Raw genomic sequence first — 26,073 nt, 5'->3', positions numbered from 1 at the left:
AAAAAATGTGTTTTTACTACTATACGTCTGCGAACTTCATTAATGACGTGTTAGTGGCACAGCTGATGTGATCCAACAGCTGATGTGATCCAACGGCTAATGTTATCAAAATAGCTAATGTTATCAAAACAGCTGATGTGATCCAAACAGCTCATGTGATCCAACAGCTCATGTGATCCAACAGCTGATATGATCCAAAATATTCCAGTAACAGTTAAGTCCAGATTGTAAAAATGTTGTTTCATCCAATGAGTCACTTCTCATCATCTTCCAACCAATTATCAAAACTAGGTCCTCCATATAAATCCAAATTAACAACAAAACGAAAAACGTCCAGTAATGAAAGTCACATGATATTAAAAATATTAATGATTTCTGGATCTCAGCCACAGTTCAAATTTCATTCTTTATGAAGTAATTCTAAATCAGAATAAATACTTTGGAAAGATTCACATTTTTTGAATGTTTCCAAAGTATTTTTCAATACTGTTTTTTTCAAAGATTATTGTTCTTGATCTGACCTGAGAATCTCCAGTGTGCAGTGTGGACTCTTCATTCCAACAGAGATCAGCTTCTCTCCTGAATCCTGCAGGTTATTGTTACTCAGGTCCAGCTCTCTCAAACTAGTGGACTGGGAGGTGAGAACTGAAGACAGAGCTTCACAGCTTCTCTCTGACAGGTTACAGCCACTCAGTCTGGAGAGACAACAGGAAGGACACAAGTTATTTATATTTAACTCCTGTTGAAAGATATCAGAGTATTTAATGATGAATAAATCCCACTTACAGAGCTTTGTTGGAGGGACGGTAATGAAGAAGACAAATAATATTTGCGTTTAAATGTTAAGTCTGGACTTTTGGTGATAGAGAATATAAAATCCATTTTCTAATTAAGTTGGAAACATGATAACTAATTGTGACTGAATGAGGAGTAAAAAGACATCCAGTATTCAAATTCACTTGAGATTAAAAAAAAAGCCATAGCCACTTTTCATACTTTGTTTTTTTACGACATATTATAAATAAGAAGAAAATGCTATGGAAACATTCAAAGATTTCCAAATTGCTAAATTTTAAATCCTGACATGAGAAGGGCGGTTTAAATTTGATAAAGCTTAAAGTTTAGAGAAATGTCATAGAAAAAGACAAATAGTGATTGTGTTTATATGTTGAGGCTGGACTTTTGGTGATACAGTATATGAAATCCCTTCTCAGCATGTTTAAATATCTGCTGCTCTACTTTAAACAAGTTGGAAACTTGTGGTGTATTTGTAGTAGCGATGGTGTCATGTTGTGTGGAGAGGAATCCGCCGACACCGTTCTTGATTATAAAGGTTTATTTACATCAAAGAATTCAGCATCAATTTACAAGCCCTGCAGAACTCAGAGAGGACCTCACCCAGATTCTCAAAAAACGGTCTCTCCCGTTCTTTGTGTGAAAGGCGCATATCTATATGTGGGATCAATAATTGACCAATGGCTTCAAGCCAACTGGCCTTCTTTTCAACAAAGACATCTCTATCTTGGGGGCCCCACTGATAACACATTCCAGATGTTTCCGGAGAAGTGTCCTCTGAAAGTAGGGTAAAGTTCATTTAAAGTCTCCTGTCGAATCTTAAGAACAAGTCATAAATATTCAGATAAAGCTTAAATACAAGTTATATAAAATGGTCAGATAAAATAAGGTGTTAATACACTTCATATGATAATTAATTGTGACTGAATTAAGCAATATTACATGAGAAGGTTTGATTTCACGTCATTATTGGCACGACAGTGAAGCGGCTAAGCATGACTGAAGTGATAATATGACGTTAAATCAAACCCTCTCGCGTAATAAAGCGATTATACAACAACGGTTACCAACTAAATAAAAATTATAATCAAACTCATCTTAAGCTAATGTTAGCTTTGTAACGGTAGAGATTGTGGAATTTTCCAAAACTTAATAATTACAGCACATATAAACACCAAGCTGCTTGGCTAAATTAATCAGGATATAACTAAAATATTTAATAAACATTTTTTTTTTGCTACTATATGTCCGCAAACTTCATTATTGACGTGTCAATGGCACAGCTGATGTTATTAAAACAGCTAATGTGATCCAAAAAGCTGATGTGATCCAAACAGCTGATATGATCCAACAGCTGATGTGATTCAACAGCTGATGTGATCCAACAGCTGATGTGATCCTAATAGCTGATGTGATCTAACTGCTGATGTGATCCAAACTATTCCAGTAACAGTTAACTCCAGAGTGTAACACTTTTGTTTCATCCAACGATTCAATTCTCATCCTCTTCCAACCAATTATCAAAACTAAGTCCTCCATATAACTCAAAATTAACAACAAAATCATACATTGTATCAATGTTGTAGGCTAACGTTACTGTTTTTTTATACAGCCCTGGAAGTTACAATGTTGCCATGGAAATGGGGGAGTAATACTTTATGTGATGCACCAGGTGTGCTCAAATGGCCCTGGGTGTGCTGTCATGCTGATTTGAGTACGTTCTAAATGTCTTGTTGACAAATTGGATTGTCTGGTTGGATCTACTTGTTGTATATTCAGGAATAAACAAACGTCCAGTAATGAAAGTCACATGATATTAAAATATAAATGATTTTTGGATCTCAGTCACAGTTCATATTTCATTCTTTATGAAGTGATTATAAATCAAAATAAATACTTTGGAAACATTCACATTTTTGAATGGTTCCAAAGTATTTTTCAATACTGTGTTTTCAAAGATTATTGTTCTTGATCTGACCTGAGAGTCTCCAGTCTGCAGTGTGGACTCTTCAGTCCATCAGAGATAAGCTTTCCTCCTGAATCCTGCAGGTTGTTGTTACTCAGGTCCAGCTCTCTCAGACTACAGGACTGGGAGCTGAGAACTGATGACAGAGTTTCACAGCTTCTCTCTGACAGGTTACAGCCACTCAGTCTGGAGAGACAACAGGAAGGAAACAACAAATTGAATTCCTATTGAAAGATATCAGAGTGTATAATGATGAAAAAATCCCACTTACAGAGCTTTGTTGGAGGCTTTGACCACTGGCAGCAGCCTCAGAAGAGCCTTCTCTGAAGCAGAGTACTTCTTCAGGTCAAACACATCCAGATCTTTTTCAGATGACAGTAAGATGAAGACCAGAGCTGACCACTGAGCAGGAGACAATTTATCTGTGGAGAGACATCCTGAACTCAGGAACCGTTGGATCTCCTCCACTAGAGAATGATCATTCAGTTCATTCAGACAGTGGAAGAGATTGATGCTTCTCTCTGAAGACAGATCATCACTGATCTTTGTCTTCATGTACTCCACTGTTTCCTGATTGGTCTGTGAGCTACTTCCGGTCTGTGTCATCAGGCCTCGTAGGAGATTCTGATTGGTCTGCAGTGAAAGACCCAGGAGGAAGCGGAGGAACAAGTCCAGATGTCCATTTGCACTCTCTAAGGCCTTGTCCACCGCACTCTGATGAAGACTTTTAACTTTAGGTTTGACTCTGAAGGGATTAGGCCGCCGGGATGTTGATTGTTCTTCTGACAGCAGGTTGACTCCAGAGTTGATGAATGTCAGATGAACATGAAGAGCAGCCAGGAACTCCTGAACACTCAGGTGGACGAAGCAGAACACCTTGTCCTGGTACAGTCCACTCTCCTCTTTAAAGATCTGTGTGAACACTCCTGAATAAACTGAGGCTGATCTGATATCGATGCCGCACTCTGTCAGGTCTGATTCATAGAAGATCATGTTGCCTTTCTTTAGCTGCTCAAATGCCAGTTTTCCCAGAGACGTGATCATCTCTCTGCTCTCTGGACTCCAGTGTTGATCTGTCTCAGATTTTCCATCATACTTGATGTTCTTCACTTTGGACTGAACCACCAAGAAGTTGATGTACATCTCAGTCAGGGTGTTAGGCAGCTCTCGTACCTCTCTGGTCTTCAACATGTCCTCCAGAACTGTAGCTGTGATCCAGCAAAAGACTGGGATGTGGCACATGATGTGGAGGCTTCGTGATGTCTTGATGTGGGAGATGATTCTGCTTTCCTGCTTCTTCTTTCTGAATCGCTTCCTGAAGTACTCCTCCTTCTGTGGGTCAGTGAACCCTCTGACTTCTGTCACCATGTGAACACACTCAGGAGGGATCTGATTGGCTGCAGCAGGTCGTGTGGTGATCCAGAGTCGAGCAGATGGAAGCAGTTTCCCCCTGATGAGGTTTGTCAGCAGCATACCCACTGAGGTGGACTCTGTAACATCAGTCAGGACCTCAGTGTTGTGGAAGTCCAAAGGAAGTCGACACTCATCCAGACCATCAAAAATGAACACAACCTGGAACTCTTCAAACCTGCAGATTCCGGCTTCTTTGGTTTCACTAAAGAAGTGATCAACAAGTTCCAACAAGCTGTACCTTTTTTCTTTCAGCACGTTCAGCTCTCTGAAAGTGAATGGAAATATGAACTGGATGTCCTGGTTAACTTTGCCTTCAGCCCAGTCCAGAGTGAACTTCTGTGTTAAGACTGTTTTCCCGATTCCAGCCACTCCCTTAGTCATCACTGTTCTGATTGGTTTATCTCTTCCATGTGGGGCTTTAAAGATGTCTTCTCGTCTGATTGTTGTTTCTGGTCTGTCTGGTTTTCTGGACGCTGTTTCAATCTGCCTGACCTCATGTTCATTATTGACCTCTGCAGTCCCTCCCTCCATGATGTAGATCTCTGTGAACATCTGATTCAGATGGGTTGGGTTTCCTGCTTTAGCAATCCCCTCAAACACACACTGGTACTTCTTGTTTATGTTAGATTTGAGTTTACGTTTACAAACTCCAGCAAAACTTCCTGAATGAATACATAACAAAAAAGCTCATTAAGTAATGTTGTAAAGAAAACAGGAACATATTTTGGTCCATCTCTGGAGACATTAGTAAACGTCCCATTATTCCAGCAAGTTAAATCTTTAGAGAAATCCTCTTACTGCTCTGCAGACGGTCAGCCAGCTCCTCCTGCTTCATTCTCCTCAGGAAGTGCAGTGTAATCTTCAGAAATGCCTCTCTGCTGCTCCTCTGCTCTTCATCCTCATCCTCCCTCTGACTCTCTAAGCATTCTGTGTAATCTGGATTCAGAACCTTCTGGATCTTCTTCAGCTCGTTCTTCACAAAAGTGCCGATGTTCTCCTCCAGCAGCTGGAACAGAAGATTATATGAATGACACAATCAAATTGAAATCATTAAAGCAAACATCAGATCCATGTTGGACAGACTGACAAAATATACAGACAGACAAGGTCTGAAAAGTGCAGCATGGAGATGATTGTGAACAGAATAGATGTAAAAGTAGTTGTTGTACATGTACAGACCGTAAATATAGAGTCCAGGTGTGTTTGATGCTGCTGGGCAGACTGACCATTGGAAACCTCTGAGCTCTCCTGGTCCACTCTGTGGAGGAATCAGGAAGAATTAGCTCACATCATGTCTGTCCACACAGAGACAAACACAAGGTAAAGGTCCTGTGACTTCAAGTGTTGATTACAACATTGAATCAGATGGTTTCCCCTGACATGAAAGTGTTGGTGGTACTGCTGATCTCACTGTGAATCAGCAGAAGGAACTAAGAAGTAAACAAGGGCTACAACATGGTTGGCCTAAAGGACTCCTGCAGCAGCAGACTGGTTGTCATGAGGCCAGGAGGTCTGCAGCTTCTGTGGTCATGGAGCCAAACATTTGTAAGAAGGAGTTTGGGGAGTCAACGGTGAAAAACCTTCTGTTGGCCTCACAATGATTTTGACAAAGAATCAGCAGACTCAGGAGGGGGAAGCAGAGCTTAGATGCCCTGTTTGTATTCGGGAGGACTGCTGACCTGGACTGAGGATACTGTTGGATGGTGGTTCCCTTTTTTTACTTCACCTTATTGACTTCTGATCTGACATTCAACTGGCATACCCACATCCAACATTTGGGAAGAAGAAAGGATCTGGTCATGAAACCACTCACTGAAACTTGGCCAGAAAGTGTCCAGACTCAAATGGCAGAAGTCTTCTCATGGTAAATAGTGTCCTGACCCAGGTGACACAAACACTTACCAAGGGTTGCTGGTTCTCCACGGGGGATGTGCAGATGAATTTACCCTGGAAGGGGCACTCTGAGGCACATACATCCCAAGCATCACCCTGGTATTCTCAGTTGGAGACGAAAATTTGGGTAAAATTTAGCCATTCATGATTTTTAGCCTACCCTATGGCTATGGGGGATTAAAAATGCTTTTCTTTAATTATTATTATTATTTTTATCAGAACAAGGTACATTGAAAATATTCAGTGACAAACATTGTTTAAGGCTTTGATTTTTCAATTTTTCCACCTACAGATTCCTATCCCAACACAACAACCCCAGATATAAAAAAGAATTAATAAAATAATATATATATATAATATATATATATATATAATATATATATATATATATATATATATATATATATATATATATATATATATATATAAAATAGAAATAAGAGAGAGAGAAAAAAAATATATATATATATACATGCATGCATACATATACATACATACATACATACATACATAATAAATAAAGGAGGGGGGGGTCCTCAAATTGCTTTAAAGAGGGAGGAGTATATTCTTTTCAAAATAGTTTATTAAAGGGTCCCATGTTTTGTAAAATGTTCTGGTTGATCCCTTGAGAAAATATTTTATTTTTTCAGTCTTTAGAAACATCATTAGATCACCAATCCTTGATGACATATTAGGTGGATGGTGTGATTTTCACTCTAGGAGAATTCTTCTTCTAGCTATTAAAGTGGCAAAAGCCAGGGCATTCTCTTTATTTTTAGCTATTTGGGATTCGTCGCCTCTGACTCCAAACAGAGCAATTATTGGATTGGGCTGAATTCTTAATTTAAAAGCTGAGTTTAAAATCTCAAAGACTGAAACCAATATTGTCTCAATTTAGGACATGACCAAAACATATGGGTTAGATCTCCCTTTGATGCATTGCAGCGGTCACACGTTTCATCTATATTTGGGTACAATTTAGCCAACTTTGTTTTACTATAACGAATACGGTAAAGAACCTTCATCTGAATCAGACTGAGTCTTGCACAAGAAGAAGTCCCATTTACTCGATCAACTGCTCTATCCCAGGTGTCTTCAGATATGTCAATTCCTACCTCTCCTATCCATTCTGTTTTGATCTTTTCTATTGATACATTTTGGAATGACATGATCAGGTTGTATATTTTTGAAATAAATCTCTTAAAGTGTAAGGTGCAGGTTAACCACCACAACCAATTAATATGTAAATCAAGTGCTCAATATGTATATATTTAAAAATTTCTGTCTTAGAATGCGTTAAAATAACATTTATTGGGGTTTCTTCAAAGGTAGCATATTTTTTACAGTAACTGGGTGATGACGTCATAAAAGGGAGTAGCAACCAGAGGTGGGTAGAGTAGCCAAAAATTGTACTCAAGTAAAAGTACTGTTACTTCAGAATAATATGACTCAAGTAAAAGTAAAAAGTAGCCATCCAAATAATTACTTGAGTAAGAGTAAAAAAGTACTCGGTGAAAAAACTACTCAAGTACTGAGTAACTGTTGAGTAATGTCTGATTTATTTTTTAACATAAGCATTCAATCAGACGGACAAAAATACTAAATAATCATCTTTAGGCAAATTATAGTTCATCCAATCAATAAAATAAATAAAAATTAATTAATTACAAAATAGCTTACATTAAAATAATCCAGGTAAATTCAAGTAATTAAAAAATAAAATACATAAAAATAAATAAGCACAAGTAACACAAATTTCCAAACCTACTTTTTTTTACCAGGCTCTGCAGGCAGAACTAGAACAAGGTAATGGAGCTGCTGTTTGGCACTTTTACTAAGGTAAACATGCTTTCATTATGAGGCCAGAGGCCTGTACTATGAAGCAAGATTTGGGGTTAACAGCTAACTTCAGGTTCAACCCAGGGTTTTCTTTATCACGAAGGTGGATCACTTGATACCGGGTTCAATCGCCGTGGTAACTCATGCTGGACGCCTAACCTGGTCGGGAGCAGGTTATGTTGGAGATCAGAGATTAACCGGTGTAAAAGCACCGCCTACTGACCAATCAATAGGCCTACTCGATTGATAACGGCATCAACGTTCTTATAGAAGATCAGGCGGAGCTCGGTGCGGAGAGAGAGAGAGAGAGAGAGAGAGAGAGAGAGAGTTAAAAAAAGTTAAAACATTTAGAGACCGACAACGCCGTAAACATTCCCTGATGGGTATATTTATGAAATATATAGATTTGAATGGGAGGGAATTACATATCGGCTATTTCTGTGCTTCTTGACCCAATGCGCACAGCGGTTTGAATTATGTTTTTTATATTTTTTATTTGCTCTCACGATTGCTTCCACTGGCAGGATTGCAACTGAAATAATAGGCTAATTACGGCAGTTTATGGAAAGCCCAAGTGTAATTATGGTCAGATCTTGGTCCTGACTGATGGGGAAGTGATGTTGATAAGTGTTGATTTACGCATCAGCGTCGCCTATTTTTTGTTGCCAGCTGACGAGACTGCACAACTACGTTTGATTGGTGAACAGTCACGTACATGGTAGAGCCTTTGGCGGAAGTCTCTCTCTCTCTCTCTCTCTCTCTCTCTCTCTCTCTTTCAAAATAAAACATTAAAATGAGGCGTACACGGGGTATACAAACAATGACGCGTAGAATACCAAAGAAGTAAAAAGAAAAGTAATTAAAGCTGCAAGCAGCAATGGACGGGCCCTCGCGCCTCTGTGCGCGTCGTGGTTACCGGCGGACGCCGCTCCTTGCGACCGTGCATTTGCGCGGCACTCAAATGCCGCAAATTGTCACCAATGAAAAGGGAACTCCCCGCCGAGTTCGACGATACCTCACACAAGACTACGTCATACGGTTGATTAGCTGTGAAAAGGGTCGTGGCTAATGCATAGGGGGCAGGTCAAACCATCACCAATGAAGAAGGAAGTCTCTGCTGAGTTCAATGATACCTCACACAAGACTCTACCTTAGATGGGTCAGCATTTATTAAAAAGGGCGTGGCTTCAACATAGGGGGCGGGCCAAACCATCACCAATGAAGTAGGAAGTCTCTGCTGAGTTCATTGATACCTCACACAAGGGTATACCTTAAACGGTTCAAATTGTATGAAAGGGGGCGGGGCTTAACAATAGGGGGCGGGTCAAACCATCACCAATTAAAAATGAAGTCTCTGCTGAGTTCAATGACACCTCACACAAGACTCTACCTTAGACGGTTCAAATGTTATGAAAGGGGGCGTGGCCTGAGTAAGTGGGCGTGGTCATATTATAGGGGCTGGCTCAGTATCACATGTAGACCACATATTATAAGTTTCATGTAAATCGGATGATGTTTGTCATATAAGGCAGATTTCCTGTGGCCAGAGGGGGGCGCTATGACCAAAAGTCAATTTTGGCCTGTAGATGTCCTCAGGCCTGGACCCTTGTCCATCCTGACAAATTTCGGGCGAATAGACAACCGCGTACACTCAAGTTACAACAACTTCTTTGGTCATCGCTAACACTCAAAATGGCCGCCATGCCACGCCCACACCGTCTGACGAAAAGTTTTTCTTTTAATAACTTTTCATCGTTAAGGTGTTGGGATGGTACAGACCAAGTTTGAAGTCCATCGGATGAAATCTCTAGGAGGAGTTCGTTAAAGTATAGCACCTTGACTTTTAGGCGAAATGCACAAAATGGCTGCCCCGCCACGGCCACGTCCTATGACGAAAAGTTTTTCTTTTAACAACTTTTCATCTTTAACGTCTTAAGATGACACAGACCGAGTTTGAAGTTGATCGGATGAAATCTCTAGGAGGAGTTCGTTAAAGTACGACATGTGGAAATGGCCAAAATCGCACTAATTTCGAACTTTGAAATCAAAATGGCGGACTTCCTGTTGGGTTTAGGGTATGGCTCTAATGAAGTTTTTTGTACATCTTGACATGTTACATAGGTGTACCAAGTTTCGTGAGTCTACGTTAAACGCACTGGAGGGGCTCAATTTTCTTAACTTTGTAGGGGGCGCTAGCGAGCCATTTTTGTGCGCCTATTCCCGAAACCCTTAAAATACGTAAATTTTCACCAGACTTGATGCGACCGCCAAATTTGGTGAGTTTTTGAATATATTAAGCCCCTCAAAAAGCCGATTCATTTGACGGGAAAATAATAGAAGAAAGAAAGAAAGAAAGAATAATTCCTTCAGTTTCAATAGGGCCTTCGCCGCTGTCGGCGCTCGGGCCCTAACGAGCTCATTGTAGCCCGCTGTAGCGGAGTAAGAGTACAGTTTCTTCTTCACAAATCTACTCAAGTAAAAGTAAAAAGTATAGTGATTTAAAACTACTCCTAGAAGTATAATTTTTTGAAAAACGTACTCAAGTAAATGTAACGGAGTAAATGTAACTCGATACTACCCACCTCTGGTAGCAACCCACAGCAGGTACATAGACAGGCCAACAACGGGAAAATTTTATCCATTTTCGCCATCTTATTCATCACTAAATTCACTTCTGACAACATTTTAGGCGAGAAATTAACTGTTTAGATTTCGAATATAGGCAGTCTTGCGAAAATCGTTGCTGAATTGACAATTTGCTTCAAAGTTTTTGGAGTTGAGAAGCTCCATAAAGTAACGCGACAACCAGCTGCGCCTGCCCCGGCCACTGGCTCGTCACTCGGACAGTCTCGCTCGGACACACCGGAGGTCTCTCAGACCGGTTTGACACACACACACACACACACACACACACACACACACACACACACACACACACACACACACACACACCCCGCTGTAAACCGGAGGTCTCTCAGACCTCTCATGTAAATAAGAGGCTTTTATTTCGCCGTTGACGGATCGTTTGTTTAAATATCACAACACATGTCCATCATAAGATTAACGGGAATCTGTGGTTAACTGTCTTTTCGGAGTTAAACTCAACAAGCACCCGACAACCTCGCTGGCCAGCCGTCTCTCACACACGGCCACACACACACACGGCCACACACACACAGCGCTACAGCGCAGCAGCAGAGGAGAGAGTGGGTCACAGAGGCAGCAGTAAAATCAGCCCACTTCGTAGCCACAAACCTCACCCAGGTACCAATCAGCCGTTTGTCCTAGTGGACCCTCTGCCCTGTTTCTGATGTATTAGTACATCCCACACAAACATAATAGTTTACCATTTTTGCTAGCTAGCTAGGTCTCCAATATAACTGCTAGCCTACTGCCTACTAGCCATTAGACTCTTGGAGTCCCTCTTATGATGTCACACCCCGCCTAGTGGAAGGGAGGGGGAGTGCTTAAAACCACTGTAAAAAGTACCAACTTTTCATATTATATTCAGCATTTTGTTATAAAAAGCCATACAAAACAATGGTGGGCACATTGCTTAACTTCATGAAAAATTTAACCTGCAATTTACACTTTAAGGTGTGAAGGGACCTTCAGAACTAAATCTAAACATGACTCAGAGGGCAATTGTGGAAACACAGAGCAGTGGGCTTGGATAAAGTGGCGAACCTGAAGAAATCGAAAGAAATCTGAGTTTTGAAGACTACATTTTTTAACAAGATCATTGTAACTAGCAAAAACATTATCAATAAAAAAGTCACTACATTTAACTAGGCCTAGGTGCTGCCATTGCTTGAAAGTGGGGTCTAGCTTGGCAGCTGGGAAAAGAGGATTATTGCATATGGGGCTTTCCAAGGAAAAATCTGTGAGTTGAAATGCTTGTCTAAACTGGTTATATATTTTGAGGGTCAAAATTACAACTGGACTTGAGGAGAATTGCGATGCTGAAAATGGTGACTTCATTGTAATCAGCACCGCAAGAGATGTTGACTTGCATGATTTAGCTTCCGCTGCACACCAGTCTGTATCTGGAGACTGAAACCAATAAAAAACTTTTTGTAGATTTGCTGCCCCATAATAATTTAACAAATTCGGGAGAGCCAATCCTCCATCCTTTTTTGGTCTCTCAAGAAGCTCTCTACGTATTCTTGGTTTTTTTCCACCCCAAATAAAGGAGGACAGCAACCTATTAGTTGACTGAAAAAAGGACTTTGGCAGGAAAATTGGAAGACTCTGAAACAAATACAATAATTTGGGTAGCACATTCATTTTAACACAATTTACCAGCTAGAGACAAATATATAACACTCCATCATTGGAAGTCAGATTCAAGTTTTTTAAGAATGGGACTGTAATTTGCTTTAAACAGATCAGTGAATGAACGAGTGATATTAATTCCTAAGTATTTAAATCCTGATTTTGATATGCAAAAGGGCAAGTCTGTATCCATAATCTGATCCGCCATATGGTTTATAGGGAAGCATATACTTTTAGAAAAGTTTAGTTTATAACCTGAAAAGGACCCGTAGTCTTTAAATATCTTCACAATCTGAGAGGCACACAACAGCGTGTTAGTTACATATAATAATAGATCGTCAGCATATAAAGAATCTTTATACTTGACATTCATTCTTTTAATACCACTAATAGACTGTGAGGATCTGAGTACTGATGATAGTGGCTCTATAGCCAAAATAAATAGCAAAGGGCTAAGGGGACATCCTTGCCGTGTACCTCTAGACAGAGAGACGTATTGTGAGCATATTTTATTTGTGACTACAGCTGCCTTTGGTTGATGATAAAGCAGGCGAATCCAGGAAGTGAATTTTGAACCAAATCCAAATTTGTCTAACACAGCAAATAGATAGTTCCACTTAACTCTATCAAATGCTTTCTCTGTGTCCAGAGAAATAATCACTTCGGGACTACTCTCTGACGCAGAGGAATGCACAACATTAAGAAGTTTTTGAATATTAGTGAAGGAGTGACGCCCCTTGATGAAGCCCGTCTGGTCTTGTGAAATAACATCTGGAATGATATGCTCTATTCTAGAGGCCAATACTTTAGATAACATTTTTACATCCACATTTAATAAGGAAATTGGTCTATAGGAACTACAATCCAGGGGATCTTTATCTGGCTTCAGGATAACTGTGATATGGGCCTGTGTAAGACTAAAACATACTGAGCAGTAGTGGAGACAGTTTTGAAGAGAATTTTTTATAAAACTCAACGGGAAATCCGTCTGGTCCCGGGGCTTTACATTAGAGTCTTCTATCTCTTGAAGTTGTAAAGGTTTATCCAGATTACTCTTTTGATCTTGTTTAACTGAGGGTAAGTTTACATTAGCCAGGAATGTTGACATAAGAGTTTCATCATGTCATACTGTAATTTCTTGACATGTTTTCCTAATCTTGGGAATAAGCTGGGATGCTGATTTAATTTTTAACTGTTGGGTAAGAAGACGACCTGCCTTTTCTCCGTGTTCATAAAACCTAGCACGGGCAAAATCCAAATCACGCTCTGTTTTTTCTGTCGATAATAAATCATATCTTGTCTTAAGGCTCAGTTTTTCTCTATGTAGTTTTGGTGTTGGGGCCATAGCATATTGATGATCAATTTTCTGTATAGATTCAATAAGTTTCTCCTGTGTTTGTTTCTTTGCTTTATTACATGAGGCAGAGTAGGATATTATTTCTCCCCTTATTACAACCTTGAATGTCTCCCATAATAATGATGGTGATATAGAGTCTGTTTTATTCATTAGTAGAAAGTTGTCAATCGCACTAGATATGAATTGGCAAAAGGTTGCATCTGAAATTAAAGTTGTGTTCAGTCTCCACACGGGCTGCGATGGGTAGTTATAAGAAAAACAAATATCAAGAATGACGGGAGCATGGTCTGATTCAACAATAACAGAGTATTCTACCTTTTTTATTGAGGGGATAAGCCTTTTATCAGTAAAGAAATAATCTATCCTTGAGTAAAGCAAGAGAATTCTTTTTTATCAGGAAATAAAAACCTCCACGGAACCACACATCCGATTTGCGTCATATAACCAGCAAGAGTCTGAGACATTTTTAAAAGGGGTGCTGTTTTAGGGTTGGAACGATCCATAGTTGTACCCATCACACAATTCATATCCCCACCAAATATAAGATGATAAGTGTTTAAGTCCGGTAACAAGGAAAATATTATTTTAACAAAGTTAACATCATCCCAATTGGGTGCGTAAACACTGACCAAAACTACTGGAATATTGAAGAGATGACCTGATACAATAATGTACCTCCCTTGGGGATCTGAAATCATTCCAGATGCAGTAAACTGTATTCTTTTGTGAATAATGATTGCTGCACCCCTAACCCTATGGTTAAGACTGGAGTGGTAGACCTGGCCGACCAAAGTTTTCCTCAGCCGCTTATGATCTTCAGTACGTAGGTGAGTTTCCTGTAGAAAGGCTATTTCTGTATTTAATCTCTTCAAATGCGTAAATATATGAGTTCTTTTCACTGGTCTGTTTAAACCTCTAACATTCCAACTAACAAAGCACACAGCTGACCCTCCAGTACTTGTCACCCTACTACCAGTGTCTACCATTATTTATCAATAGTTGTCTGTGTGTCCAAACATCGTATACCCCCATAAAGATATATCTTCTGTCTGTGGCTGACGCCCCAGGGAAAATGCAGAAAAAGAAAAAAGAAAAAAAGAAAAAAAAAAAAAAACACCCAGAGAAAGGTACATTTTGAGAAACCCAACCAAACTATAACACATTCTAGATTTGTCTGTTGAACAAAGACAAACCGCAGCTCAGAACTATCTCTCAACTCCCGATGATCCAAGTCCATATCCTTTTCCGTTATTTCCCAGAGCTCCCGACATAATGTAGCTAACCAGAAAAACGTAGGCATAAAATGTAGAATCAAACCTACAAATAAGTGTATAAGTGGACCACAGGCACCCTTACCAGACACAGTGCTGCATTAATTAACAAAACAAAAAAATTGAAAATGATAATAAAAAATAACACATTCAGGGCCAATCAACGGTAAAGCTGTTCATCATTGTTACTACTAAATAACCTGGTAATTAACACATCTAAGTAAAGTTCATTATGTAAGAAACCTAAAACAGACCGGCGTTTTAAACCTTATATCAAATGTAGGATCTATTACTTAGGCCTACTAAATGAATTGTGAAAATAGGGCATTGCAATTGTCAACTCAGAAAAGAACGTAAACCACCCAAAAACAAAAAGTGCACTTAGAAAGATTGTGCTGAGATGTAAGTTTTCCAGTAATTGTGGTGTTTTAGTCCTACCTAGTCAACATGTCTCTTCTGTAATTTGCAATATTGCTGCCATAATATCAATGTTTATTCACGTCTGGCAATCCGCTGATCGTAGAACTGCTGAGCTTCATCAGGCATGTTGAAAAGCAATATTTCGTCCTCAAAATGAACTCGTAGTCGTGCTGGATGAAGCAACATCCTTCTGATACAGCAGCTGTTTGACGTTTTTAAAAGCGGCGCGTTTTCTGACGAGATTGGCGGAGATGTCAGGATAGATCCTCAAAGTAGAGCCCTTATACTTTGCCTCATGTTGTCTGGCCCATCTTAGCCCTTTTCCTTCTCTTGGAATCTGTGAAAACACACAACCAGTGGGCGAGGAGGCCGACCTTCCTGTGGTTTTGGCCCCAAAGATCGATGTGCTCATTCCAATTCAGGAGGTTTTTCAAAAACTTCGGGCCCCATGACTTCCATTAACATCTCGGACACGAACTTGGTTGTCGATTGGCCTTTCTCACTGTTCTCCGGGACGTTTAAGATCCTGAGATTTGCTCTCCGCAAATCAACTCGTTCCAGAAGTGTCGCGTTTTGCTCTTTCAGAGTTTTGATAGTTGTTTCAGCCGCAGCCAGCACAGCGAAGTTATCACCCGCGAGCGTCTCTGTAGCACACAAGCGGGATTGGAAACTTGCCAAAGTCTCCGTTAAAGCATTCACCGATGCCTGAAGCGGCACCATCGACTCTTGGATCAGAGCTGAGATGTCCTCTTTTATCGAAGCTCGTTGCTTTGTTAGCTCCGTTACTAGCTGGCTCATGGAGACACCGTCATTATCTGGAAGAGCTTCTTTAGACTTCCCTGCGCTAGCCATCATGGCCAACTTGCTAGCTAAACTGTTCTCGTTGGGGCATTTGCTGCTGCTTTGTTCTTATTCATCTTGCTGTATCAGTGAGATTGTTGTAAGCACCACTTCAGCACTTATAAACATGATTTAGACTGCTTAAATTGCGCTATTAAAGTGTACTTTATAAGAAACTGTCAGGAGCTCTTCTGACACGCGTCTGCACCTCACATTGCCAAACCGGAAGTCTCCCTAAAAGTGCTTTTTAATGGGGCTAAAACACCAGAGAATATCGGACCAAATCAGGTCCAATATTAAATTGAGATCTACAGTTGAAGACTGGTCTCACTAGACAGGTTTCAGATGTGAGAATATAAATATATGTTAAGAAGAAAGACGTAAAAAATAAATTTCAAAACTTCTCTGGAAACATAAAAGTTAAAACATGAATCAGCAATGTTATAATATTATTAACAGATTACCTCTTTTCAGCAGAGGGTTGCTCTCCTTTAAAGTCAATAAAGCAACCAAGTGACCGGTCACTCTTGAAGGACACACAGCTGGGTTCAGGTTCAGCAGAGTCTGGTCTTTGATGGATCCTGTTACACAGAGAGTTAGACCAACAGGGATGGAAATTCACTTTTTATTATTCAGACACAAAAACAGCTAGAGATACAAGCAGCAACTAAAACAAGATTAACACAAAGAAGTTCAATAAACTACACAAAAACTGGGTTAAAAAGCTAAAACACCAGAGAATGTATTGGACCAAACCAGATCCAATATCTGTCTATCTATAAATTGCAGTTTCTGTGTTTGGGGGTAAGGTAACCTGCACATCAGCAGACGCCACATGAACAACGCTTTAGAACAGGGGGGGACTCTTTTCCTGCTATTGTATTACATTTGTTAACCCGACACGAGACAACACCGTCTCTCTCTCTCTCTCTCTCTCTCTCTCTCTCTCTCTCTCTCTCTGCACACACACACGGTCCGGTTCTGGTGGTTGATGAAGCAGTATGTGCTGTTTAGCTCTTATAACGGGTCAGTTGGGTAGCACACTGCCATGAGTCCATGAAGCTAATGTCTGATTACTCCACATTTTCATTCTGATATTGTGTGATTACATTCTGCATCAATCAGCAGCGTTCTCTGTCAGGTAAATACAGTAGTACAATGTCTTCCTCTGATGCTACTGTAGAAGTAGCCTACACTGTAAGTCAGTAGTAGGCTATACAGTGGAATTGTATATGAAGTGGTTTGGGGTCCTTCTGTAAGTAATTTTGGGGTACAATTTGGTTTTGATGAATTCTACAAGCAGCAATACAACAGTATTCGCCCTTTCCAAACAGTAGTAATCGCCCTTTCCTACTGTAGTAGGAAAGGGCGCCCTTTCCTACTAGTAAGTAATCGCCCTTTCCAAACATATTTTCAACGGGCACTGCACTAGTTTACCTAAAGTCAAGAGTTAAAGACTGGTTTAACTGACAACTTTCAGATGTGAGAATATAAATGGATGTGAAGAAGAAAAGATGCTTAAAATAAACTCCAAAAACGTCTCTGGATAAATAATAATATTAACAGCTTACCTCCTTTCAGCAGCGGGTTGCTCTCCTTTAAAGTCAATAAAGCAACCATGTGACCAGTCGCTCTTAAAGGACACACAGCTGGGTTCAGGTCCAGGTTCAGTTTCAGGGGACTCTGGTCTCTGCTGGGTCCTAATAGAAAAACACATTTATTCAGGGTCACATGTTCAGAGAAAAAATATTCTCATTTCAGTCATCAGCTACCATAATTTCTTTACACAAAATTAAAAAAAAACTTTATTTGAAGGAGGGTGCATGAGACTGACACAAAACAACCCAGATGGGATGTAGTTACATCCAATGAGACTCGTTCCAGTTTGCTGGATGTTCACAACTCACCTCAAACTTCTTCTTAACATTTCAATTTCCCTTTCCATTGTTATTCTCTCCTTCTGCCATTCAAGTCTCTCCATCAATCCTCTCTCCTCCATTTCAAGTAGCCTCTCCTCCATTAATATTCTCCAATCCCATACAAGTCTTTTTTAAAGTAGTGGTGGCTCCATGGACCGGTGACTCTTCATGGACACACTGCTGGGTTCAGGTTCAGGTTCAGGTTCAGGTTCAAGTTCAGGTTCAGGTTCAGGTTCAGCAGGGTCTGGTCTCTGATGGGTCCTGTTAGAAAGAGAGGAAGACCACTTTTTAATCTCCAGAAACAGAAGCTGCTGGAGAAACTAGAAGCTATCAAGCAGGAAATAAAGTCTGAAGCTCTTCACTTAATGATTTCTGCTCTCTGCTCATCCTGCTCTGTCATTCATTATCTTTCTGGGAGAACAGGAACATTGGAAAGACACCAGGACTAATGTCATCTTTCTGTCCTCTAATGGAAACAAGACTCCATTATTACAATCAATCTCATTTTTCTGTCCTGTGCATGCTCCTCCACACATCACTACAACAGTAGCAGAGGCATTTAGGTCACTACATTTTATTCTGAAAGGTTCCTGTTGTGTCTGACTTTATGCTGGTGGAGACGACGGTTTGTTTTCTGACAGCAGGAGAAAGGAAATAACTAGAAGCCATCTTATGATGGATACACACCGGCCAATTCAGGCCAGGGGCTTAAAGTTGGCCCTTCCTTACTTCCTACCCTCCTACTTCCTCCCCCTTGCTCAGACCCCACCCATCTTCGAACTGGCATACTCAGCCTTCATTTAGATCTCAGCTACACAGCTGTAAAGTTTTCTGACTGCAGCCTCACGGTTGTGACCAGGGACGGACTGACAATCTGTGCGTTCTGGAAAAGTCCAGAACGGCTGTCCAACCGACGGCCGTCGGCACAAAAAAAAAGTCAATTAAAGCGATATTAACAGCCAACAGCAGGGGGCGCAAATACAATCACTTATATGCTAAGTGTAAACATAAAACATAAAAAAAGAAGAGTAGGCCTACATCATTAGACGTGAGCTAATTTCACATCAGCAATACTGTTAAGTGCCAGGAGCAGGAAACATTATAGGCTGCCTTTATACCTATCTTATCGTGCCATTTAGTGCTGTCAAACTTAATGTGTTTAATAATTTCTGTTAGGTTAATTCTGAAACATTAAACACGTTAGAAATTAATAGCGGGTTGACCACAATTTCACTCCGTTGTATATGAGAGGTTGTAGTGAGCTCACTTTTGCTGCTAGGATGAAGACTATGGTATTAAATTAAATGGGAAAACATCACGCATGCATTGGTACCACTCTAAACATTCTAACAAACAGGGAAGGGGGCTAAATAATTCACCAAATGTAACCAAGTTTAACCAAAAAATCTTGCACTTTCTGTCTGTCTTCCATCAGAGTGCAGTTTTTCCTTGTCTTTCATATTTGCGTTTACTATTGTGGAACTGGCAAAGAGCTGAGGCCTGTACTACGAAGCAAGATCAACATGCCCTCCATCTCTTTCTCTTTCTTTATCCGGCTTCACCTAACCTAACAACTGCGGTCCTGCATAAGCTGTATCACGACGCTAGTTATCAACTAGTGCATTCACACAAAAGAGGCGGTGTTTGCGCACCACGACCAATCGCAAACATCTACCAGAACCGCTTATGTTATATAAGAAGAGCAAATTATAATTCTACATAAATATGAAGAACACAGACTCGGTTTTACAGGGAAAACGCAATACAGTCGCTGCTTCCTAAAAAAGGAAGGAAAGCTGGCAAAAAAAAAAAATAGCCGACTCTGTAGATATTTAAATTACAACTCCAATATCACTACCCCATCAGTCAGGACCAAGATCTGACCACAATTACACTGGTGCTTTCCATTAACTGTCGTTACTTTAGCCTTATTTCAGTTGCAACCCTGGCAGTGGGAAGAGATCGTGAGAGAGTGAAAATATAAAAACATAATTCAAACCGATGTGCGCATTGGCGACACATGGCTCAACAAGCCATTTGTAATTCCCTCCCATTAAAATATATATATTTCATAAAAATACCCATCAGGGAACGTTAATGGGGTTGTCGGTCTCTAAATGTTTTCACTTTTATGAGCGCACCCCTTTCTCCCCCTTTCTCCCTCTCTCCCTCTCTCTCTCTCTCTCTCTCTCTCTCTCCCTCTCTCTCTCTCTCTCTCTCTCCCTCTCTCTCTCTCTCTCTCTCTCTCTCTCTCTCTCTCTCTCTCTCTCTCTCTCTCTGCGCAGCACCGCCTGATCTTCTTTAAGAACAGTGACGCCGTTATCAACCGAGTATTGATTGGTCAGTAGGCGGTGCTTTTATACCGGTTGATCTCTGATCTCCAACATAACCTGCTCCCGACCAGGTTAGGTGTTCAGCATAAGTTACCACGGCGATTGAACCCGGTAACAAGTGATCCACCTTCGTGGTACAGTAAACCCTGGGTTGAACCTGAAGTTAGCTCATTAACGCCAAATCCTGCTTCGTAGTACAGGCCTCTGGTGGTTGTTTGTGAAAGCTTCACAGACAGAATTGATAGGGACTAGTCATTTTCATCATTTCACAGCCTTAATATGAATCAAAAGTGTAATATGACATTGACCAAATATTAAATAGGTTATTCAATGCTAATTCTTTAACACAAAGCAACACATGCTATATACATTTATATTTGAACAGTAAATAGTGACTAATACTCTCAGTGTAGTTTTGGTATAGGCCTACAATATATCTAATCCCCATGTTCAGGTACAGCAAGTAGCCTACTTTATCGCTGGAAGTGTTGTCAGTAATACTCTGTACTGTTTTATAATTACAAGTTTGTGTAATTTGGGGTTTCTGTAGCCAGTGACATTTCATTATTTGTATTTTATTTTCAATGCAGATGTTACGGCATTTTTAGTTTTTATTTGAAGGCTGAGGCTTCATTAATAAACACAACCCCAATTCTCATCATTGGTCATGAGATGTTACTTGCTGTGAATACCTTGTCTGATAGGCTAGAGTATTGTGGCATAGTATCAGGACATCCTGGCTAGTTTCTGTCGCGCACGGCTAGGGGCGAATGGCCGGATTAGGGAGAATGTCCAGGGCTGTTTTTTTAGCCCCAGTCCGTCCCTGGTTGTGACAGACAGACGTATAAACACCTGGCAAAGTATTTAAAACCTCCTCTGTAGTAGTTCATGTTACAACATGGAGATTTATCTTCAACACAAGAGTCGTCCAAACTTTCTCAGGAAATAAGAAGTGAAGTAGAAACATTATATTTAACTTTACAGAGCCAGAAACTAACCCTGAAGAGACCAAAGACTAACGTGTTGTTAAAGTATCAAACAGCAACTTACAGTTTCTTCAAACAGTCCAAAGAGTTGACGGAGAAGAACTCAGGTGAGTTGTTTCCTGATGAGTCACAGCCCCACCTGTCAGGAAGCAGATTTTCACAATAAGAGCTTTGTTTCTTCTCTCTGTGTAACTGTGGTTGTTGTTGTCAGTGTGTGTCTGTTCCTCCTTTGTCCCGTGAATGCAACACAAGGGACTTTCCACACGTCTGTGGAGATTTTACACACACACACACACACACACACACACACACACACACACACACACACACACACACACACACACACACACACACACACACACACACCAGATGATGTTTAAAGAGTTTAAATTAAAGTATATCTTAAACGTTACAGACGAGTTAAATTACCTACCACCTTGTTTTCCAGATTCTCTGGGCATGATTGTTCATATTTCCAGTTCTAGTTTGAATTTAAAAATTAAAATCAATATTCACAAATAAAAAGTGAAAGACTTACGTACTGGACTGCTCTGATTGGAGGGTTTCTCACACTGCAGCTCCACCTGGAAGACCTCTGGGACACCGAGACATCTTATCGTGTGTCGACTGAAACCTTTGTCTCTGACAGCAAAACAACAAACCTGTTTCAGCTTCATCAGGAGGGAAAGGGAAGAAAAAAAAGAGGGGAGGAGGAGGAGGAGGAGGGGGAGGGGGGAGGGGGGAGGAGGAGACAGAAAGAATCCTGTAGAACCAGAAACACTGTGACAACAGAGATCAGAGGAGCAGTAACACTTTATAACAACCAGCAGTGATAAACAGGAAATCAAACTTCAGTTAAAAGTTATTTTAACTGTTAACAAACAATGACATGATGATTTATAATGTTACTGATTATTGGTAATGTTGTCGTTTGTTATTTTAGAAAGAAATACCAAAATAAAGAACAATCAAACTAACCCAAAGTCTCCAGTTAGTTTTCATCTCTGAGCTGGTGATGACGTCATGGCGCCCTCTGGTGACATCATCAGGAACTACAAGTAGAGCTCCACCAAACATATTCACACATTAAAACATGTTTACAGATTTTATTAGTTTCATTTTGTTTCAGAGAATTTAATTCTTTAACTCGTGCAATCCCAAACAGTTTAATTCTACTTATAAACAATGACTTAAGTTATGGTGCACACGATATATATCACAGCCTTTACTATCATTGGATAGAATTGAACTGTGTGTGTGTGTGTGTGTGTCTGTGTGTCTGTGTGTGTGTGTGTCTGTGTGTCTGTGTGTGTGTGTGTGTGTGTGTGTGTGTGTGTGTATGTCTCTGTGTGTCAGTGTGTGTGTGTGTCTGTGTGTCTGTGTGTGTATGTGTGTGTGTATGTGTGTGTGTGTGTGTGTGTGTGTGTGTGTGTGTGTGTGTGTGTGTGTGTGTGTGTGTATGTGTGTGTGTCTGTGTGTCGTGTGTGTATGTGTGTGTAAAGTGTGTTGTGTATGTGTGTGTGTGTCTGTGTGTGTGTATGTGTCTGTGTGTCTGTGTGTGTGTGTGTGTGTGTGTGTGTCTGTGTGTGTGTGTCTGTGTGTCTGTGTGTGTGTGTGTGTGTATGTGTGTGTGTGTGTGTGTGTGTGTGTGTGTGTGTGTGTGTGTGTGTGTGTGTGTGTGTGTGTGTGTGTGAGAGTCTGTGTGCGTCCATATTTTACCCAATTGGAGTGAGAATGTGTTGTAACCTTTGACCTGCTGGTCCCCCTCTGACTCATTCATTCACAAATCAATGTTTCTTGTAGTTGTATCCAGCTCCAGGCAGACCACTCTCTGAGGATCCAGGTACAGTAACAACACACCTGTGAGAGTCATACCGTGAGAAGTCAAACCTCCTGATCTTCATATTCCTCTCCTCTTCTTCAGGCAACTCTGCCTTTAATATCGTGCTGATGGGCTTTTTGGTTATTGTCGCCATTGTCGTCCTCGTCGTGCAATACTGCAGACGTGAATCTTCCAACGGGTAAAAATCCTCACGTTTAGAAACAGGAAACGATCCAAACGTGTTTTGTGAGAATAAATCTTAATGTGCCCCCTGGTGGCTGAAACGGGTAATTGGATTGTTTAAAAAATGAGTGGAATAATTACGTCTGGCATGACCAAATATTTAATAAATATATTAAATAACACAAAACAACTAAATGGTGGTAGGGAATACATCAGATTTCATATACTGCTTTAGGAAAAATAATATTACCTGGCTGACGATGGGAGCAGCAGGATGCAAAAAACTAAAATGACTGTTGCACTAGTCTGGACATCTTACCGTGCCAACGTTGTAATAAAGATTTCCTAAATGCCATGTATATACATTTGATGTCATTTTACTAACTGATTGTGGGTTTTGTGTAGATTTTGACTTTTATACGTTTTATTCCACTTTGTTTAAATGGCGAGGTGGATCTACCTATTCGCTGTGGATTACTTTTCTTTTGTGTCTTTGGATTTCGTCAACGTGTCTTAATGTTTTATGGTGTGATTGCTCTTGGTTTCTGTGTTTGGAGAGCCATCTCAACAGACTGGAGGTCCAACTCTGATTGGTCACTGTTACATTTTAGTTAAATTATCCGCCACTGTCTGTCTATTGTGTTCCAAGACAGCCGTGCTGCGACTGGATTTCATGAGGGAGAATCATTAAATTGTTACAATGTAATTTAAAATCTGCTTTAAAAATAAACATATATGTTTTGATATGTTTTGGAATATAATGTTCAGCTTCAGCAGCTTTACCTATATGCTAAAATATACAATGACTGAGGAAGCCTAGTGACGAGTCCATAGCAACCAGTTTGTGTGTTGAATGTTACCCAGTGTAGGAGAGGAGGAGGAGAGGAGGAGAGGAGGAGGAGAGGGAGAGAGGGAGGGAGGGAGGGAGAGGAGGAAGGGAGGAAGAGGGAGAGAGGAGGGAGGGAGGGAGGAGGAGGAGAAGGAGAGAGGAGGGGAGAAAGAGAGGAGGAGGCGAGGGTGAGAGGAGGAGGGGAGAGAGAGAGAGGAGGAGGAAGGATCTACGCAGGTGCACAGACTTGGTGGATCGCATTTCACAAACATTTGCGTCACCATATGCACGCAGATTTCATCAGTTTGTGTGTCGAATGTTACCCAGAGCCTTGCTGAGTGGTATCAATGTTTTATTGTTTTTTATTTCATGTGAATACTAGTTTACTAGAGGAGTAACTTAGAGCACTTAGTATTTAAAGTAATGCAGTAATGCAGGAAGTGTGCATTTAGTTTCCAAAACAATGTTAGTGAGGTTATGGCCCCCCCACCATAACAGAGGAGTGGGATGTATAAGATGATAATGCAGAGGTTAACTCATGTATGTCATGGCTGTAAAAAATCAAAGGGCATATGTACAACTTTGCCAAGCGCAAACTAGAACAAATGGGCATCAATAAATTGTTGGGGAGGGTCATGCCTCTTTTTCACATCATTGTGGAGGGTCATAGAAAAATTATCACCTGCTAGGGGAGGGTCAAGTCTATTTTAACCAAAGATCCCAAAACTCCTCTGATGGTCCCTTAAATAAATAACAAACAGTCCCTTACACAATGGAGCTTTAAATGTCACCATTGTTAACGTCTTAATTAATCTAAATTCAGGTTGGGCGACATTTACAGGAACAAGGAAGAGTTTAATTATAGATTATAATCTCTAGATTGAACCAAAGGGAACAACTCCCTTTGTGGTACGACAGCAATGATGGATGGTAGTCGTGGTTACAGGTGAGTTACAAAGAGGAGGGCTCAGGTACAACTCTCATTTTACAGGAACACAAACCCAGCACACACCTGGGAGTTATCGTCACCGTCCTGGTTGGATTCATCCGGCTCAACACGCAGTAAAAACACCAGAAAACCTTTATTCAGAGCTGGAGGTCTTCAGACAGGAAGCCATGTTTGGGAGCGGTCTGGTTGGGTTCTGTCTGCTGGCGCTGGCGCTGGGTTTCCTGGGCCGGCCCGGCCCGGCACACAACGGTAAGATGCATTCAGAGTCTCTCCAGGAGACCGTTGTCCCCGAACCCGCTTACGAGCTCTGCCTCCAGGATCTACGATCTGATCCAGCCGGAGGAGAGCAGAGACGACCGGAGCTGCTGGAGGATTGGTTAGCAGAGACAACAGTGTCTCCTGGTTACCTGTCTGAACCACGGCAACCACTCGTTACCCAGACAACCCAGCACAGAGACAACAGTGTCTCCTGGTTACCTGTCTGAACCACGGCAACCACTCGTTACCCAGACAACCCAGCACAGAGACAACAGTGTCTCCTGGTTACCTGTCTGAACCACGGCAACCACTCGTTACCCAGACAACCCAGCACAGAGACAACAGTGTCTCTGTTACCTGTCTAACCACGCAACCACTGCTACTCCAGACAACCACACCCCTGTACCCCCCCCCCCAGCAACCCACCAGAATCACCGATCTCCTGGTGTGGTGATGTTAAAGCTTCAGCAGGAGTCTCGTTTAGAGGGAGGGTCACCAGGGCTGAAACAAGATGTTGGTTTTATCTAATGTTCCTCTCTCTCTCTTCTTCTCCTCTTTCTTCTTCTCCTTCTTTTTTTCTTCTTATTATAAAAATTTTCCTCTCTTTAATTTTGTGTGGTTGTTGTTGTTGTTCGTTGTTATGTTTGTGATCTACATACTAAAAGTAGTTGTTTGTATATTTAGGCTGAAAGTTCATTTGCAATATCGGTTCAGCAGAGATAACT

The 26,073-nt window shown here is 40.8% G+C and overlaps 2 protein-coding genes across 13 annotated transcripts in view; one reads left to right on the top strand and one right to left on the bottom strand.

Moving 5' to 3' along the window:
• LOC120571647 (protein NLRC3-like) overlaps positions 1–26,073 on the bottom strand; it is a 615,005-nt gene that overhangs the window by 7,769 nt on the left and 581,163 nt on the right. The window contains exons 6-8 of the mRNA XM_039820708.1: positions 4,973–5,180; positions 3,033–4,836; positions 2,774–2,947 (exon numbers count right to left, since the gene is read on the bottom strand). Coding sequence (XP_039676642.1) covers positions 2,774–2,947; positions 3,033–4,836; positions 4,973–5,180 — 2,186 coding nt within the window. The remainder of the gene's footprint in view (positions 1–2,773; positions 2,948–3,032; positions 4,837–4,972; positions 5,181–26,073) is intronic.
• LOC120570840 (NLR family CARD domain-containing protein 3-like) overlaps positions 1–26,073 on the top strand; it is a 590,579-nt gene that overhangs the window by 407,386 nt on the left and 157,120 nt on the right. The window lies entirely within an intron of this gene.

The sequence above is a fragment of the Perca fluviatilis genome, chromosome 2 (genome assembly GCF_010015445.1).
Source record: "Perca fluviatilis chromosome 2, GENO_Pfluv_1.0, whole genome shotgun sequence".
NCBI classification, from domain to species: Eukaryota; Metazoa; Chordata; class Actinopteri; order Perciformes; family Percidae; genus Perca; species Perca fluviatilis.
The sequence above is the reverse complement of the archived record's forward strand: the minus strand, read 5'-3'. Positions and strand labels throughout refer to the sequence as shown.